At 35.9% G+C, this 19635-nt stretch overlaps 3 protein-coding genes across 5 annotated transcripts in view; all 3 read right to left on the reverse strand.

Annotated features, from left to right (window-relative positions):
* Positions 1–2507: 2507 nt before the first annotated feature.
* LOC132620454 (disease resistance protein Pik-1-like) lies at positions 2508–4485 on the reverse strand. The gene is made up of 2 exons (XM_060335131.1): positions 3677–4485; positions 2508–2974 (listed from the first exon to the last, which is right to left on the reverse strand). The coding sequence occupies exons 1-2, from the start codon at positions 3810–3812 to the stop codon at positions 2712–2714; spliced, it is 399 nt and encodes a 132-aa protein (XP_060191114.1). The 5' UTR covers positions 3813–4485; the 3' UTR covers positions 2508–2711.
* A 494-nt stretch (positions 4486–4979) lies between these two features.
* LOC132618089 (protein VACUOLELESS1-like) lies at positions 4980–10602 on the reverse strand. The gene is made up of 3 exons (XM_060333142.1): positions 10403–10602; positions 9489–9586; positions 4980–5234 (listed from the first exon to the last, which is right to left on the reverse strand). The coding sequence occupies exons 1-3, from the start codon at positions 10512–10514 to the stop codon at positions 5070–5072; spliced, it is 375 nt and encodes a 124-aa protein (XP_060189125.1). The 5' UTR covers positions 10515–10602; the 3' UTR covers positions 4980–5069.
* A 7579-nt stretch (positions 10603–18181) lies between these two features.
* Positions 18182–19635, reverse strand: part of LOC132618727 (heavy metal-associated isoprenylated plant protein 16-like) — a 28181-nt gene continuing 26727 nt past the window's right edge. Inside the window, exons 1-3 of one of the 3 annotated variants that reach the window (XM_060333725.1) lie at positions 19053–19211; positions 18894–18979; positions 18182–18702 (exon numbers count right to left, since the gene is read on the reverse strand). In XM_060333725.1, the coding sequence (XP_060189708.1) occupies positions 18386–18702; positions 18894–18936 (360 nt within the window). In that variant the 5' untranslated portion in view covers positions 18937–18979; positions 19053–19211 and the 3' untranslated portion in view covers positions 18182–18385. Of the gene's footprint in view, positions 18703–18893; positions 18980–19052; positions 19213–19635 lie in introns of those variants that run through there. The other 2 variants (XR_009574280.1, XM_060333724.1) reach the window with 2 other exon arrangements.

Below are 19635 nucleotides of genomic sequence, written 5' to 3' on the forward strand. Positions count from 1 at the left end.
CTTCCCCAAAATCTGACCCACCTACCACAAGTTTTAGTCATTTGAATGTGACATATTGATAAATCTAGAAATAATATACTAGAAAAGACCCTTAAGGAATCTTTCTTTATCTTATTTAACGCTATTAAAGTATGACTTGAAGCTTGATTATGCTCACGTTATAATTAAGGACGCAATATCACTGAATTTTAATTTGGTACGTCTCAAAACATTTATCTAGTTAAAAAATATTGAAAATTTAGAATCTTTAACTTTCTAACATATCTCTCAGTCTCTCACACGTGTTGGTCAGGTTACCTTTTCATGATTAAATAATTGCATGGCCTTTTGATTATTTGACATCCATCAACTGCATAACCCGTTAATTTTTTCTCTTTTCAATGAAGGACATAGTTTTACAGCCAAAAAATGAGCTATTATTTTTTTCGCGAGTTTTACACCCAACTTCAGTTGTTCTATTTTCCTACCTGAATCACCATTTTATGTATTAATTGTTAAAAATACACCTGAAACTATTATTTTTTTTGCGAGTTTTACACCCAATTTCTGTTGTTCCATTTTTCTACCTGAATCACTAACTATGTATTAAAACACTTAAACGCACCTATGTCACTTTTTCAGGTGGAAAAAGAGAACAACTGATAGTTAGTCTAGTCAGCTTCGAGATGTGCTATAATACATAGATGGTGATATTTCAAGTAGAAAGAAAATAATTAATACTTAGGTGTGAAACTCGCAAAAGAGTGATTGTTCAGGTGTGTTTTTACCATTATCTCAAACTTATAAGAAATAATACGCAGTGCAGATGGTATGGACATGAAACTCTTCGTATATTTTTTAGGATTTAACTTATATACTGATAACTTTTTTTTTTACACTATGATCTATGGGTAAGGTGGCGGTGGGTCTAAGTTTTCACAAGAAACAGTAAACCTCTCATTTAGCCTTGTCCCTTGAAAGATGTTACATACCTGATGAGTCATGATCTCTTTTTCTGGGCACTGAAGTTGTAATTATTCTCCAACCATTGCTGAAAAAGCAAGAGGCGTTGCACTATTTTTGGGCAAACTTGTTTAGACCAAACCATATTGGGTCGAATCAATTAAGATTGTAAAACTGCTAGCTGCTTTCTCACATATATTTATTGCAAGTCAAGTCATAACTTCGTGGTAATTTTAATGAAACAAATACCGTGTTTTGTAACTTCAGAATTTGGACTTGAATTACTCGGAAACTTAAACTTTGTGGTAGCACTAATAATTCTGTCCGGTAGCTATAAGAAAACTGCTGTGAAATATCTCGAGGAAATTAGCAAAACGAAAATTTTCAAACAGAAATTTATTTACTATGTTTTCTTCCATTTTTGCTTATTAAATGTTTGTTGTCTATCCCTATATTGAGACTTCCTAAGTACTCTACTATGTGTAATAGTCCTAGAATTAAGACCCCGTTTGAGTAACGCAAAGATGACATGTGTACTTGGAGAAAATAAACGTTGGAATTAAATAGCTTGACCTTGTAATAAATATCGCCGCTCCCTTTGATAAGCATGTGCTGGTTTGTCATATGTATGTTGACATTGATTTGACAGACTCTCTTAGCGAAGATTACATTTAAACTTCTTTATAACAGCGTCATTTATTTGTTCGGATATTTACAACTGATATAATGAAATGTCATTATAAAAGAACATATAAGATAACATAATATTATCGGTTCCAAAGACAATTTAATTGTTAGTTGAAATGTTATTGTAGATCAAGAAGGATGTTATAGAAAAGTCTAATGGTAATACTTTCACATTTTCATTTTAGTTTTCTATTTTATATATATGTCATTACTTCTTTCTTAATATGTTATTAAAAAAGTAGTACTAATACCTTTCAATATCTAAAAACTCTTTTTAAACTTTCTATCTTACCCATTTGACGCACGACTTGCTCCTATAGCCATAATAATGTCATGGTATATTTAAGACTAAAGTTATAATGGTATTTGTGGTGGGAATCCATACCGGGGTTTACATCAAGAGAGAGGATGAAACCTTTTGATGCTAAGTCAAACACTACCATATCTAAAACAGATTTAAGTCATATAAACGACAGCGTAAAGATATTTAAAAATTAATATAGTTTAACCTCTTATAGTAAGTTACCACGTTTACTGATAAATGTTTATTATAAGGAAAATTATTTATAATTACCTCACTCAAACGACCTTATTGTTACAGTACATAAAACTTAAAAGTCTCAAACTCATATATAAAAATTAAATCACGAGGATGTAACTCTTTGTTGTTGTTATAACAATTCCTTATTACCTATCATTAACCGGAACATTATTAGTTGTGAAAGAAATAAAGTAGTAGTAACTCTTTAATAAGTCTTACGGAAGTTACGGTAATTAAAGTAGCATATATAGAGAACTTGTCACACCATTAACACCATCGTATATTTGTGAAATTAATGCAGCAATTTGGGAAAATTGTATACATTTAATTTCGACTCTACAGATCGAGTACAACAATAAGCACTACACAAGTGCAACACTAGATATCAGGCCAGGGCATTGAAGAGAAGATACTTGCTTACAACTTACAAGAAATCAATCTCAATTTTTCTATATACTCTTCTTTAATTTTATAGGTCTTCGGAAGTGCAAATTCCCCTCACCAGATCACGTTAAATTTCTTCCAATTTTCATCTGAGGCATCACCACCATGGAAAGCAGGAATTGTTATAATAGTAAGGATCTCTAATTTCAAACATCTCAACCATAGGAAGCACTTGATTTATAACAGTAGGCTGTTGCTGCGGCTGTGGCTGTGGCTGTGTTGTTTCTTCTGTGTTTTCATTCTGTGTCACAATTTTAGCAAATCCAACTTTCTTCCTAAGTATGTTCACCAGCTCCACTGTATCTATTCCCTCTCCTATTACTGTCAACAAGTCTGCTTCTATACTTACTCTCTCCACCCCTGCAATGTTTAAACATGAATAAATAGATAAATATGTCTTATCAACCATCAGGTTAATTATTTCGCCCTACGGTCACTGAGTTTTAATTACTATAATAGTAAGATCACAAAATTATTTGTTACGTTTAAGAAACCTGATTCTTTACTCACTATAATAGTAAAGTCACTAATAAAGCTTTACCCTAGCTATTAATCATAAATCACAAGGCGATTTTCCTTGTCATGTTAAAACACTTGAATTTTGCCAACTATAACAATAAAGTCACTAAGCTTTATTCACGCTAACAACAAACCTACTTATCAAGGTGAATTTATTGTTATAGAGGATAAAGCTTTACGATTTTACTGCTATGCAATATGCATATATAAGGCCGTTAATTCAATGTGACCGAAAAGAAAAAAAAAAGGAGTTCTTTAACTTTACTGTAACAGTAGATGGATAAAGTTAAATGACACGTTAATATTGATCCATCTTTTTTTTTTTGGTTGAACCATCTTTTTTTTTTTTGGTTGAAATTATTAATCCATCTAAATTTAAGAACTTATTAGATGATCAGGTGGGTTACACCTTCAACAATACAAAGCCAATATATAGTACATTAGGCGTACTTATTAGCTAACTAAATGTTCAACATATATATGTGAAAGTTTCCCCTTGCTTTTGATACTAAAGATGTCCGATAGTGTAATTAATATTGTTACCTGGTAAAGGTGCTGCAATTTTCATGACTTTATATTTGCAAGTAGTGTCTTGAACCAGGCAACCGAAAATCCGCTTCTTCAAACTTGGACGAAGTTGTCCATTCATTGATACATTAACAACCACCTTTGTCTGCATGTGAGGACACCACCCAAGAAAAATAACAATAACCTTTTTATTAGTAATTGTAGTAATTAATTAAGCTACGATTTTGTTGTGCCTTTTAGCCTATTTGGCCAAGTTTTTAACAAGTCAAACGTGTTTATTTATTTTTTCAAAAATGATTATTTTAGAAAATAGAGATGTTTGGTCAAGTTTTGTATGTGCCAGAAGTTATTTTTTAGAAGCTAAAAAAAAATAACTTTCCTCGAAAATAAGTTTGAAACCTTGGCCAATGCAAATTGCTATTCTAATATTGGTAAAATGTTTTGCAAATTGATGAACCAAACACAAATTACTACTCTCCAAAAGTATTTTCCGAAACACTTTTCAAAATAAACATATTTTGAAAGCTGACCACCCAAATTCGTCGTTGGATGCTAAAAAAAAAAAAAAAATTATAAATGTATAGTACCTTAGGCATTATATTGTTCCTCTCTTCATAAAACTTCTCCTTTGGACCATCTTCGACACTTACAAGGTTGTGACTTGTGAGGTTACAATTTTGATTATTTCTTGTCCTTGTATTTATACTTAAATCATTTGGAGAAATATCACACTAACTGTTTCTAAGAGTATTCAGACAGCCGACACGACATTACATCGTACATGATCGAAATCAACTCTTGTACTTTTTCTCTCGACTTTTTCTAAGTTTTCTCATGTCCACGACTTTTTCCTTTGGTGATTGGCTAAGTGTAGAAGATATAATCAGTTTCTAACCATTAATTATTGCGTCTGGACATGTAAATTGGTTGAGTGTTTTTACATTTAATTTTTGCACAAGAAGAGCTGTGCACTGACCCTACAGATTGATCATCGTTTATTAGCCCCAATAAAAAGGCAAGCAAGTCAAAAATGAACTTTAGTTATGAGTTAGAGTAGGAACTTTCTAGTAGGTTGACTCAAGGGCCAAGTTTGTTGGCTCCCCCTAAATCATCTTGTTCATACTTCGACTCAGTAAACTCTTTGCTTCCTTTGGAAGTCTTTGAGGAAACTCTTTGCTTCCTTTGTAAGTCTTTGAGGTTATGCGGTGATGTTTAACTGTGTGATACTCCTGACAGACTGGGGATTGACGATGATGGGACAAGCGGGACTGGCAAGCTTCTGAAGATGATATGCACGTGACACCTTAAATGAATCACCCCAACGCTATCAATCCTTAGCCAATTCTAATTTAGAAGACTCTTAACAACAGGAGGATTCACACCAAACGAAGCAAAGAGACGACCGGCATCAAGAAACACTTGGGAAGGATAACCGGTCTCGCAGTGTGTCAAAAATGGATGAAGCAGCTGAATTTTTAGAAAAAGTCTGCTTCAACCTCCCAAGTAATTCGTTATCTTTAGCCTGCGTAGCAGCATCAGCAGCCTCCTTAGCCATTCCAATTCGAGCATAAGCCTGTTAATGGTTCACCGACCTCATAAGCAAGATATCACTTTTATTGATGCAACAAATACACATTTACTGTTCATTATGCAATCCAACGCCTTATGATCCTTCAGCATCAGTTCATTCTTCTTCTTTTCCTTTTGGGGAAATGCATTTATGATACTACATGGACTCAAATTAACCATGCCGTGATCTGGAATATTATGTTAAAGAGTGAATGGGAAATTATTCCTTCTTCATTATCGTTAAACCTATTCTGATATCCAAAGTCTGTCGCCTACTTGCTTCTTGCAATAAACAGACAAAAAGTAGCTTCTCTTTATTTTTAACCAAGAAATCTGTTGTTTCCAACTCTAAAATTAAGGCGGTAATGGGTGAGTCCCTCTACTCTTCCTGTCACGACCTAACCCCGTAGGCCGTGACTAGTGCCCGATCTGGGCACCCAGACACATCTATCAAATGTTATCTCAAATTTTATTAACCGCATTCCAGTATATAGCAGAAGCCGACAAGACTATATTTTAAATTTAGATAATTTCCAGAAAAATTTCGGCAGAGTTTCCTTTGTTTTACGGACTATCCAATATACCCTGCGCACAGAAAATACCAACAAAGGCCACACAGGGTCAACAAAGCAACATTTAAACATATGCGGACCGGCCGCCGCGGCGAATGGGATCGCCCAAACACAACATATACACGCATTCATACAGGAAGACCCCCAACCCACAAACATGTCCACAGACCTCTAAACAGACCGACAGAATCATATGACGGGACAGGGCCCCGTCGTACCCCTGAGTGACGTACATTTATACAATAGCAGGAGACTGTACCAAAAATATAGGCTCCGGATAAGAGAGCGCCTCAGAATAGCAGAATAAGATCCTAAGCGGGCGGATCAGCGAACCTGTTGTATGTACCTGCGCGACATGAAAATGCAGCCCCCGAAGAAAGGGAGTCAGTACGAAATATGTACTGAATATGTAAAGCCTGAAGGAGAGAAACCAAAATCATAACCGGAAACAGAACGAACAGAAAGGAATGCAAAAATCCAGAATACCAAATGCATATTTCAAAACATAAGGAATGTGTACAGAAACATATGCCATATCATGTCCGGCCCCCGCCAAGGGACTCGGTAGACAGAACGTGGTCACCCTCCCGACGCTGGTGCCACAACACATAAGGATCAGAATAGGGGATAACCCCATAACATAGCATGTCATGTCAAATGGTCATATCGGATCATATCATATCATATCAAAATAGTGTACATGGCACAGCATACTCCACAACCCATGTACACGTATACCTGCCCCCTCACCATCGAGGCACGATGAACAATGCAGAGGAATACGCTTGACAACATATCCTGGCACGGGCTCAGTGAAGGAAACATTGAGACATCCACGAGTGGAGTAGTGAGAAACTAATGCAATATGAGACATAATACATTTTACAAGGACTCGATGGAGTATTCCGAACAACAACCGTATTAATGAAACCGCACGATAGTCACGGTGCGTATATTTCGGATAACAAAAATAGATTATGTGATAATAGTCTTCTTGGGATCATTTTCATATTCCAAAATAATTTATAAGACTCAATAGAATAACTTAAACAAGTGTCATTTAGTAGTCAGAAGAGTAGTTAAGACGTTTCCTTTAAAACTTCTCAAAATAGGTTAAAATGCAATAAGAGTGAAATCGAGCATAGTGGGCCCACCTCGGGTCAACTAAAGTGATAGGCTCAATTTACGTACATTAAGTCTATAGAGTCATCCCTGGAGATCTTCGAACAATCTCCTAACTTTCCAAGCAATTTGTGTAAACTTACCAAATTCTTTCAACAAAACGTACTTATAGGATTCAATTATATTGAATGAAAAAGGAACATTTTCAGATTTAGTTTGCTATAAACAGAATATCCCCCGAGGTTCAATTTCAAACCTAGTACATCTAGGACATGCCAAGAGAAAGAAAAGGATAGCTTTACATACCTGTCGACGACTATCCGTGAATCCCTTTTGCCTCGTTGCTCTTTTCGCCTATTTATATAAAAGTGACGTTATCGTTAGTAACTATATTTTCTAGTTCGCCACTCTATAGTTCATTCTTCTATAGGACCTACATTCCAGTCTATATATATGTTCTCACTTAAGTATTCTATTATCTAGCATTTTGGCGAAGATTCGGCAGCACTTCCCCTTATAGGTTCACCTATCCAAATTTCCAATTGTGTTCCTGTAGACACAGAAATACAGCAACAATACATGGGCACACTTATACTTTCAATTCCTTCAATCCAATAAAAAGCGACAATATGATCGTATCAACACAATTCCAACTTTAACTTTCCAATCTTTTCGCCATATAGTTCGGGACAACAACAACTATAATTCTACTTAAAATTAACTATCATGCTTGATCAAAAATAACTCCTGCTCACGGCCCAAAACAGCAACATAACATTACCATTTACAATTTCTTGTGATCAACACTTATCTATCAAGTTTACAAAAATTGCAATAACTTGCAATTGTCCAACTCCAACCAAACAACAACAACACGTTTAGCAACATTGTCTATACTAACTCCTACAACGGCCCATAACGACTTCAACTCCACTTTTTAACCATCGATGTCTTCATTCTTATTTTAGAACCCATGACAACAACAATCAACATTCAAACTAAATTAGCCCATCCATTTACATAAAACAGTCCATTGTTGGACTGTTTTTCCCACTTCCACATGTATCATTTCTTTTACATCTTAACTCACATATTTAAAATACAAACAATACACCACAATGTCCATAACAATCAACAACTAAAGTATCACATAAAACAGTCCATTAACTCCTTAAATCAACTCCTACACGGCTTCAACACAACCATATACAAAATTCCATAATTTTCATTCCTTTCAAACACACTACATCATTCAAACCATCCTTAATACATGTACAAGAAATTCAAACATTACTTCACATAAGCCCTTCACACGGCTAACTTTAAATTTCAACAACAACATTCAATACCAACATGCACCATTTTATACATAGTCACAATGCATCCAACTCATTCTAAATGTAAAAGAAATAACCAATTCTTACCTTGGATACTTGGCTCCAATTTGTGTCTTAAATCTTTATACTTATTCTTGCTTCTCCACCTTTATCTCCTTGTCTTCTCCTTAGAATTTTTACTAAGCAACAAAACTGATTTTTTTTTTTTTAAACCCCAATCTAGCCGTGAGCAGCCATGGGCACTTTTTTTTTTTCTTGCTCTTAAGCTTTCTACCAACAAATGACTTGAAAATGGTCATTTGCACTACATCCAATTAAATATATATATTTCCCATATTGCTACACGTATTCCCCCTTTTGATGACTCACTTTTGCACCTTGTTTTGTTAATTTCCAGATTTTGATTCCTTTATTTTTTATTTTTATTTTTATTTTTATTCGGGTGGGGCCCACATGGCCCCTTAAGCTTAATTAATTAATGAAGTGATTTAAATTTTAATCCCACTTAATAATCTAATCATAGTTAATTTACCCCTAATCTCCAATAATATCTTTATACCAATAAAATTTATATACAATTTATGTTTTAATTAAAATTGAAAATTAACGATTTCTATTTCGTATCCGAAAATAATTCCGCCTTTAACTTGAGTCGATTTGCTTGCGAATAATTCATCGTATAAATGTACGGGATATAACACTTCCCTACTTAAACACCAAGCTTGGTTCACAAGTCAGGATTCGAACTAGTGACATGTGCCTGCTAGAAACCCCACTGTAACTTTGTTGTTGCTGGGGGACAAAAGTACTACATTGAAGAAAGTGATTCCCCTTTTTCCATTCTCTTTATTTTCATTTGCTACTTTCCCATAGATATGTATGTCTTTATGCGTTTCTGTAGAAAGCGATAAATGTATTCTTGCACAATCATTTTGGACTTTCGCAGAGCATTTGAGGCAAAAGGCTAAAATACTTTTTTTAGCAAAAGTACCCAAGATTTCACAAGCATAGGCGAGGCTGTTAGCGTATTTCTGGCTAAAGGTAAACACAACATTTCAGACGAAAAGGGAGTAACTACTTTTCTACAATAGATTCATTTGTTAACAAAATCATCTCAGTTGGGATAGTGACCACATGTGGGTAAAGTTCAAAACTTAAAACTATGTGCCACGTCAAAACATGTCTGTAGACCAAATGTGGAAACATCAGAAAACATACAACACTTACCTCTGCTCTTTCCCGAGGATCAGTCAGCTTTGGTATATACTTTAGTGCTTCACCTTTCTCATCTGCATCAACACATGCCTCGACAAATGGGCGGTAACCTAGAAAAAAAACACAGGAGAAAAAGGGAAGACTATAAGATATCCATTACCCTTCATTAGCATATAGTATATGGTCACAAAAGAACTTGCTTGGAATGTATACGAACATGTCCAAGGTGCTCCTTTCAGTCGCAGTCACAAGAAGAAGAACTACATTTCAGATTGTACTTGTCGACAAAAAAAGAAAGCTAGCTCAACATGGCTACAACAAAATCTAGTTTGAACAAAATACATGATAAAACATATCAAGCAATTCAGGAGGAAGAGTAGCTGAAACTAACTAAATGTCACTCTAAATGAAGCCGATTACAGAAATTAATGAACTTCAACAGAGATTAATTAACTTCTTCAGCCTCAAGAACTAATCTAGTGAAGTAGGGGTTAAAAGAAGAACATAATTTAACGATATCAAAAGGGGCAGCATTACATACAGCAGTTGTGCAGGGATAAAAGCCACGTCTGCAGACACCTTAAGGTTTATAGTAAACCTCTATTAATGTGTAGGACACACTTGCAGAAACCCAATATCAGGTGTCATACCCATAATGAATCACATACAACACTTTCTAACTCAAGTTCTAACTCTTCAATCAAATTTCCTGCTCCTTGGAATGCAAAACAAAAGTAAACCTACTTGACTTAAACTAACATTGGTATCCTAAATACAATCCAGCATAACAATCAAGAGAAAATTAATATATCCCGATTATAAATTTATAATACAAATATCACGGGGAAAATGCATTTAGAGATATTTCATTGAAATAATAGGGAAAGTCACAGATTTCCTCCTGTTAGACGACTAACGGAACTTACCAATTGGTGGCTGTTTATCCTTTGAAAACTTTTCCAAGGCATCCCAATCCCTTTTAGTTGCCAGAGCAAAAACTTTAAGCCAATACCATCGCTTTTCGGATACCTGAATCATCCAAAAAAATTAAAATTAACTATAATCAGTTTCTAACCATTAATTATTGCGTCTGGACATGTCAATTGGTTGAGTGTTTTTTTAATTTAATTTTTGTACAAGACGAGCTGTGCACTGACCACCCTACAAATTGATCATCGTTTATTAGCCCCAATAAAAAGCCAAGCAAGTCAAAAATGAACTTTATTTATATGAGTTAGAATAGGAACTTTCTAGTAGGTTGACTCAAGGGCCAAGTTTGTTGGTTGCCCCCCTAACTGATCTTGTTCATACTTCGACTCAGTAAACTTTTTGCTTCCTTTGTAAGTCTTTCAGGAAACTCTTTGCTTCCTTTGTAAGTCTTTGAGGTTATGCGGTGATGTTTACAGTGTGATACTCCTGACAAACTGGGGATTGACGATGATGGGACAAGCGGGACTGGCAAGCTTCTGAAGATGATATGCATATATATGTCACGCTTTTGAAACTCGATGTGATCATGATGACAGAATCTCACATGAAATGGAAGAAAAAAGTAAATAACTCTATAAGTCACGCTTTTGAAACTTGATGTGATCATGATGTAGCTCGAAAGACAAATCCGTGTGGGATTAAACTCAAAACGGATTGGACAATATGTGCATGGGCTTGGGTCGTGAAAAATTGTGGATGAAATTAGAAAAAGTATATGGTGACTTGTGATCTTAAGTATGACATAAAATTTTGCAACTTATATAAAAACTACCTTTTAGAAGCAATTACCATCCATAACTATCTTTTTCATATTTGCAATTCGTAGTTAATAGGCATTTTCGTTGTATTTGATGTATCCATCCATAACTATCTTTTTCATATTTAAAATTCGTAGCTACATAGGCATTTTCGCTGTATGTATTATGTAGTTTTGCTTCCAAATACGTATGAATACAATATGAGCCAAACACTCAGATATAAAGAGAAGAAGCTAGGAAAAATATTGTCACGACCCAACCCCGTAGGCCGTGACTGGTGCCCGAACTGGACACCCGTATACCAACCTGTTACATATAACATCAAACTGAAACTACGACAATACGGAAACTTATAAAGGAACTCCAAAGTTCGTAACATCATCATATATATATATACTTCCAGATCAACGGTCTCCTAAGGAGTCACAACTAATCATATCATGAAATAATACGCAAGCCGACAAGGCTGCCATCACATATCAATATCGTATGCAAGCCGACAAGGCTGCTACTAGAGACGAACATCATACCACAACACATCGTATAGACACAGCTGAACAGAACCCATACACAACCCACACATATGTCTACAGACCTCTAAGAATACGAATAGCGAAATATGACGGGACAGGGCCCCGTCGTACCCCTGGATAGAATATATATATATATATATATATATATATATATCATAAGATTCAAACCAAAAGTCTAGACTCCGGAACAACGGAGCTCTCCAAGACAGCAGAAAGGGAGTCCTAAGCTGGCGGATCACCAAAGCGAGTGTCTGCACCTGCGGGCATAAAACGCAGCCCCCGAAGAAAGGGGGTCAGTACGGAATATGTACTGAGCATGTAAAGCATGAAATACAGTAAACAGGATCATAACTGAAATAAGGAGTACAGAAAACGAATACAATAACCAAAATACCAAAATGCTTGCCTTTGAAACATAAATCATGCATGTCAATATCATATATCATATCCGACCCATTATGGGACTCGGTGAACATGGTCGCCACCCCGTCTTTGGCGCCATAACACATCATACTCCGGAACACAGCATAACTCCATAACACAGCATAACTCCGTAACACAGCATAACTCCATAACACAGCATAACTCCATAACACAGCATAACACCATAATATATATACCGTACCCGGCCCTCTAGTGAGGGACTCGGTGAACAATGCAGTGAAACCGTGCACGAATACATATCCTGGTCCGGGACTCAGGGAAAGACATATTGAGGCATGCACGAGCAGAGTAGTGAGAAACTATATGCAATTTAAAAATATTTTCAAAGACTCAATAGAATAATCAACACGAATTACCATTTGAAAATCAGGACAATAGTCGTATCAAATACCTTTCGAATGTCACTCGGAACATATCAAACATCCCTTGAATGTCATCATAAGTATATCACAAAGCCTTAAGGATCATAGTCATATGTCACTATAGCATGAAACACCTTATAGAAGTCCAGTCACTAGTTATCATAGAGTTCCTAAGAATAGGAACGGATATATATCGACTATTAACCAACGTACAGAAAACTGAAGAGGGAGGCTCATTCACTTGAGAATTGTAACATCAAGAAGTGAATAAGAATCATAAATATCACTCAAAGCTTATGAATGGAATTACCCCAAAGTTCATATCATTCATCACTTAAATCTAAGACATGCCAAAAGAAAGAAGGGACAGCTTCACATACCTGTTGACGACTAATCGCAAAACCGTTCGCTTTGTCGCTCTTTTAGCCTAGTTAACATAAAGGTAATGTTATCGTCAGTGACTATACTTTCTAGCTCGTAAATCCGTAGCCCATCGCTTTATAGAACTTGTTCTTTAACTTATACTTCCTCGTTAAGGGGTTTTCATTATTAAGGATTTAACGAAAATCGGGCAGCATTTCCCCTATATATTCGCCTAACCCGAATTTCCAATTATTCTCCTGTTAACACAGAAATACCAACAACAGAAATATATATATAAAATTCTCACAATTCAGCCCATAACAATTCTAACAACCCAACAACCTTTCTAAATCCATTTCAACCCACAATTCCCTATAACATCGATTTCATGCATTTTCTTAATTCCAATTTCGTCCAATCCAATTTTAATAACTCCATTACAACACTATTAACACAATTACACCATAAAACAAGAAAATCTTACCTTAATTTTCAAGGAGGAATTTCTACTGTTAATTGCTCCAATTTCGCAATTTCTTCTTCCCCAACTTAATATCCAATGTTGCTATCACCTCCTTGAACTTGTATTGCACTTGAAACTTGATAAAAATATTCAACAATGCAAATTTTTCTTCAACACCATGGCTGCCTCCCTCAAACGTTTGGAGCATCTTATGATTCAATTTTTTTTAAAAAAAAAACAAATTTTCAAAGCTAAGGCTGGTCGTGTATGGCTGCTCATCATTTGTTTTCTTCAACAAAATTCTTTTGTGAAGATGAATTTCAAAGCCATGCCCGTGTATGGCTGCCCACATTTTTCTTCAATAAAATTCTTTTGCGAAAGTGAAATGAACAACTTAAGGATAGTCATTCATTGCCTTTATATGTTGCCTCACATGTGGACACATGTCCACCCCTAGTGACTCACCCAAATTAATTTCATGAATTGTTATTCTTTTTTTTTTCCTTTTTTTTTCGGGTGGGGCCCACTTTCAATAATTAGGCTTAATTAATTTTAATTAATCAATAATCCCTACTTAATAGTTTAATCATAATTAATTAGTTCTTAATCTCCAATAATATTTCTACACTAAATAAAATTTATAAATAATTCATGTTCTAATTTAAAATTGAAATTTAAAGGTTTCTATCCCGTGTTCGAAAATGACTCCGCCTTTAACTTGAGTCGACTTGCTTGCGAATAATTTGACGAATAAATATATGGGGTATAACAAATATGTTCGAACCTGGGTGCGCAGGGGCAGAACCCACACCCAAGAACCACTTCAGTCACGGCCGCTTCATGTATTTTGCTATAGCTATGAATAGTAATTTACAAAATCACTGTAGCTACTAAATATAAATAAATTAAAAGATAGTTATTATCAATAATTACCTCTTAGGGGTAGTTATGTGAAGTAATTATTCCTAAAGCTATACACTAGTCAAGTGTTTTCTTTGCTCTCCTTAGTATACCCTAATACTAAATTCCTAATCACCAAGTATACCCTAACACTAGAATTTCTACTCACCGCGTATAAAAATTGCATCTATCATGAAATTGTCAAAAGTTGTTACTCGAATTAGTTGCTGAGCTTTATCAAATTCAAAGTGGTAATATGTTAAGTGAATTTAAATATTACTTTATCAAATTCAAAGTGGTAATATGTTAAGTGAATTTAAATATTACTGATTAGTTTCTGAAATATAGTTATATGATAATGTTTAACTAAATAAATTTGCATATGACTGTAGACAAAGATGGACATGTTAATTAAGACAATTTTATCACAAACGGGTTCAAATGTGCTTGACGATGTAAAGGTGTTGAATATGCTATAAGTTGTCGTAGATTTATTACTTCCATATAATCATATGTCAGAAATGTTAACAAATTGGTATACTTATACGTTAGAATTTAAATTGAAAAAAAAAAATCTTATAAAAAAATATTGAAAAAAATGAAGGGCTGCACAACCCCCCCCCCCCCCCCCCCGACCCACGGCCCTTGTAGGGCTGGGTTGGGCAAGGTATTTCAAGGCCCATTCAAATGAAAGGTTGGCCCGCCCCAACCCATCAAATTCCTTGGCTCGCAAGGCTTGGGTTGGGCTGGGCTGGCCTATTCTGTTTTGACAGCTCTAGGGATCATATGTAAAATTGACAGCCAACATGTTCAATTTTTTATGCGGAGTGTCCTTCAAATGCACTGGTCTCTAATTTTTGCCCTTCGCCTAATACCCCAAGGTTCTGGGTTCGAACCCCCAACTCAGTGAAAAAAAAAAAAAAGGAATTTCGTAAGACAAGGGTTTGGATTCGCGAGGCAGAATTTTGCCTTCAAAACTCTGTCTTAAGGTAGAATTTTGCCCAAAACTCTGCCCGAAGCATGGTAGAGTTTAACTCTACTTTGCATGCAAAACTCTACCTTGCAAATCCAAACTCTGCATTGTGATTTTTTTTTTTTTTTAATTTTTTGATTGACCGGGGCTTCAAACCCGAAACCAAGGGGTTCTAACGAAGGGCAAAAATTAAAGACCACCAATTTATTGAGAAGTTGAATATGTAATATCGTCTAAACTCCAAATCACTAGACTTTAATCAATATTTATAGACATTATTGTCGAACTTTGTAAATGTACATTTATACAATTGAACGTTCACAAATATTCAAGGACGTTTTATCCATTTTATCCACAACTATACAATAGGAATATATTGAACAAAAACATTCAGCTAAAAGTAGATGAGGGTATTGAACCTTTTTCGAAATGTATATTAAGCAAAGGCATTCAGTAGTTGAACTTAAAGAGTCTAAAAGAATTATCCATGTGCATCTGTTGAGAGGTTTTTTGAGTCCTTTCCTTGAGCCGTGAGCAATGTGTCTCTATGGGGCACTTATTCGAACACTTCATAGGCGTCAAAATAAGAACGGCCTGCTGTTTTTTTGTGTCTCAGAATAACCTTGGCAAGCACTCATGACCGAATTCTGCATTTAACAGCGTTCTACCCAAACTGGTGATTTCTTGCCTTCACAAGTATTCTAGAATATTCAACCACATAAATGCCTATCCCATTGAATGACTCTTCTTACAACTGCTAGGGGAAGGCTTGGTTACCGTGAAGGCTTCACACCAGAGGGAGCAAAGTCATGACCGGCATCAAGAAACACTTGGGAAGTATAACCTGTTTCGTAGTGTGTCAAAAATCGACGTAGCAACTGCAGTTTGAGAAAAAGTCTGCTTCAACCTCCCTTGTAGTAATTCATTATTAGTAACAAACTCAAATTCAATGTCACAATAACCATCTTCTCAATTATATAAATGAGATAAAAGTTCAATTACAATTCCAGGAATGCGTAAATATGGAAAGTACGAACTAGAGGTAGACTGAAGAGGAGATGAGGAACTAGCTAGACTTAGAGAACGGGGATGACTCAACAATACGCATAGAACTCTTCTTCCAAATCCACGGTCCTTTTTAACCACTTGATGATTGGGTCTGGTTCCCAAATAAAACTCTCTGTCATTTTACTCAGCCCAATAATAACAGCTGAACTAGTCTCATTCACCACTTCTAGCTCATAAGCCCCTTATGGGGTCCACTTGGTTCACAATTCCCTTGACCTCAATGAGAACCTTGTACTCGAGGTTCGACTAAAGATATGAAATTATAGAGTTATGAATACCAAGCCACAGAGTACGACCAATATGCTCTTTGGTATGGATCTTCTGCAATCCGAAAATAAAAAACTTGAGGGCATCAGCTTGTAAACAAGAAGTCTTAAATGAAGCCATCAACTGTACAAAACTTTGTAGTTATGTTCAACTCTTAGGAAATGATTTCTCGCAATGGAAGCATGAAGCTTTGATTGCAATAATAGATTCAGGAAGCAAGGATCCTTTGAATTGTTCAATCCTCTAAATAGGAAAAACACATTGATTTCAAGTAATTAACAAGGAATTGCTAAGATTACTACTATGGTGTAGAGTAGAACTAATAAGATTTCTTCTTGGCAAGTCATAGCAAATTGTTGAAACATGAGCCATAGCCTCAAGTTTGGTGTACATACCAACAAGTTATGCAATGAAAAACGTGACTTGAACAACATCATAATCTTTCAATTTCCCCGATAAAGATATTATGCACTGCTCCACAATATGAGTAGTAACACCATCAAAAGAACACATCAGCGGATTCTCTCTAGACTCTCCCAGTAGCTTGTAAGTTGCACAAGAAGTGTTGAAAGTACCGCAGCTTTCAATATCCGTTTCAACTCCACTGACACACCCGCAATCATACAACTTTGCAATGAAACATGTACGTCTTTTAGCAACTCCTTCAATAAGTTCACGTGCATCTGATGCAATATTTAAAGGTTCGTTGGCAATAGACGCACAACCTAAAACATCCTCTCCCAATGACGAGCCAATTGTCCATAGAACTACGAAAGGGAACAATCCATAGTATGGCAGCAGACTCTAAATCAGACTGTGCATATCCCCATATGACAGAAACCGTATGTTCGAAGTCTATTGCAATCCTCCGAAGTGCCAATTGCACCGATAGTGCTTGACCAATATGAACACTATCAGCTACAAAAATTTGTTTTTGTATGATAGTAATTAGCACTGGTGTTTTACCTTTGGCAAAGGCCAAGGTTAACGTTTACCATCAAACCTTGGTCTTCCCTGATCTTTCGCCAGACATACTTCAAGTGCTTCACATACGCAATCCAGGGCTGGCTAGAGGGCCAAGCCACTAAAGCGGGAGCTTTAGGCCCCAAAATTTTGGGGGCCTCATTTTTATCATCGGGTGTTTGATACCTATATGGAATTTTCCGATTAATTCAATTTTGAGACACGCAAGATCGATTAAACAGGGAAGCACTCCTGAGCAAGTTCCCAAGATGAAGGATGTGGCCTAATTTTTACCTACAATATAATAGATTTATAGGTTAATTTTTCTTTTAAAAAAATATTGAACAGAAAAAATAAGCCTCCATTAAAGTTGGCTTTAGGCCCCCGATCTTATTGAGCCGTCCCTGATGCAATCCAACCTAATATGCAAAGAACTTAAAAGAAGTCGTATTAAGTTGAACTCTTAACTAGAAAATACGTGAAATGAAGTGTAAAAATACACCAAGTAAAACAGAGAAATTAGATGCTCCTTAAATTGTTCCATAAAGGTACACAAGCATAATATATTGTCCGTATCAATCACATGAAAATACTAGATTTAAATAGCAAGTCATTACAAAATGTCCAGAATTCCCATAATTTCTCATTTCACTAGTTCCCAAATAATTATTCTCCGGACCAGCAAAGTATCCCGTAATGTATATAGGATAAAAACAATCCAAACGAGCTAAGTTACATAGAACCGGATGACTTCAAACCATGGAAATGTTAAAGCTCAGATGAGTATTAAACACTATGTATTCAGTAGGTAATCTAAGTTGGCATTCACATAATGGAACAGTTGGATTGATCATATGAATCAGTAACTTGGTAAACAGGGTATTGAGGATAGGTATAGTAATACAAGGCAGGTTGCGGCTGTGTCACAATAGCTGCAACTTCGGGCTTTTTATCTGAACCAGCTTTTTCGTCTTTCTTCTTATCGCCGCCAGCAGGCCCAACGCTCACCAGTTCTGCCTGACCCAAAGTCTTCCTGAGCACACTCGTCAGTTTTACGGAATCAATCTGTTCACCCACAACTTCTAATTGGCTCTTTTCGTCCCCTGTCATAGCTGCTGATTCCACACCTAAGTAACACAAACACCAATATATATTAATCCTAGTGAGTTTCACGAGATATTTATTGGGCTAAAATGTGATGTTGTTCGCTTTTGGTCAAATCTTGACTCCCGAGAATCACATAACCTTTTTTACTATCTAGTTATTAATGTGGGAGTTTGTTCGCACCCATTTTGACTGAAATTAATAAATAGCTGAAAGGAGAGAGTTGAGTACCAGGCTGAGAGACAGCTTTTTTGAAGGCCTTGCTCCGACATTTCTGATCACACCCACTCAAATATAATCTGATAACACCTTTTGCTGCACAATTTTATGAACATAATGTCAATAGTTGAATTACATATGAAAAATTACACAAAACAAATATGAATACCTTCATTTTTTTGGTCTGATGGAAATTAAAATTGCGTAGCAATAAAATTCAGTAGGCAGAGAGAGTGTGTGTGTGTGTGTGTGTGAGAGAGAGAGAGAGAGAGAGACAGGAGGAGGAGTTTGTAATATTTGGAAATGCTAGGAAATTGCAGTGAAGAAAGACTCATACATTCTTGACTATTTATAGACTCAAGTCCTCAAGTAATTCGAAATAACGCGTATATTGAGTAAGAAATAAGAATGATTCAGTCATTCGCCCCCCTCTGGACGACATGTAGATGACTTGACTTAATTGTGATTGTATGATCCCAAACTGTTGTTTAAATTAGGGATAGATAATACATAAGTAATACACACACCCACAAGTACACATCAGCGCCACATTGACGACACATCCGATATTTACGATTTTTATTTGCTTTTGGCATGCCACGCAAGCACCACGTCAACGCCACGTAAGATATATAACCAGTTTTACTTTCGTTTCCCATGCCACGCGAGCACCACATCAGCAACACCTTGACGACACATAAGATCTTAACAAATTTTACTAGATTAAGGACTGTTTGTAATATTAAAGTGTA

Source organism: Lycium barbarum, chromosome 11 (assembly GCF_019175385.1).
Source record: "Lycium barbarum isolate Lr01 chromosome 11, ASM1917538v2, whole genome shotgun sequence".
Lineage (NCBI taxonomy): Eukaryota > Viridiplantae > Streptophyta > Magnoliopsida > Solanales > Solanaceae > Lycium > Lycium barbarum.

What these genes read in the sequence shown, in the direction of transcription:
- LOC132620454 (XM_060335131.1), bottom strand. Translation starts at nt 3,812, where the DNA reads ATGCAGACAAAGGTGGTTGTTAATGTATCAATGAATGGACAACTTCGT. An exon ending in AATTGCAGCACCTTTACCAG is followed by an intron (nt 2,975 to 3,676) that starts GTAACAATATTA and finishes TAAACATTGCAG; the next exon opens with GGGTGGAGAGAGTAAGTATA.
- LOC132618089 (XM_060333142.1), bottom strand. Translation starts at nt 10,514, where the DNA reads ATGATTCAGGTATCCGAAAAGCGATGGTATTGGCTTAAAGTTTTTGCT. An exon ending in GGATAAACAGCCACCAATTG is followed by an intron (nt 9,587 to 10,402) that starts GTAAGTTCCGTT and finishes TTTTTTTTCTAG; the next exon opens with GTTACCGCCCATTTGTCGAG. An exon ending in ATCCTCGGGAAAGAGCAGAG is followed by an intron (nt 5,235 to 9,488) that starts GTAAGTGTTGTA and finishes AACCATTAACAG; the next exon opens with GCTTATGCTCGAATTGGAAT.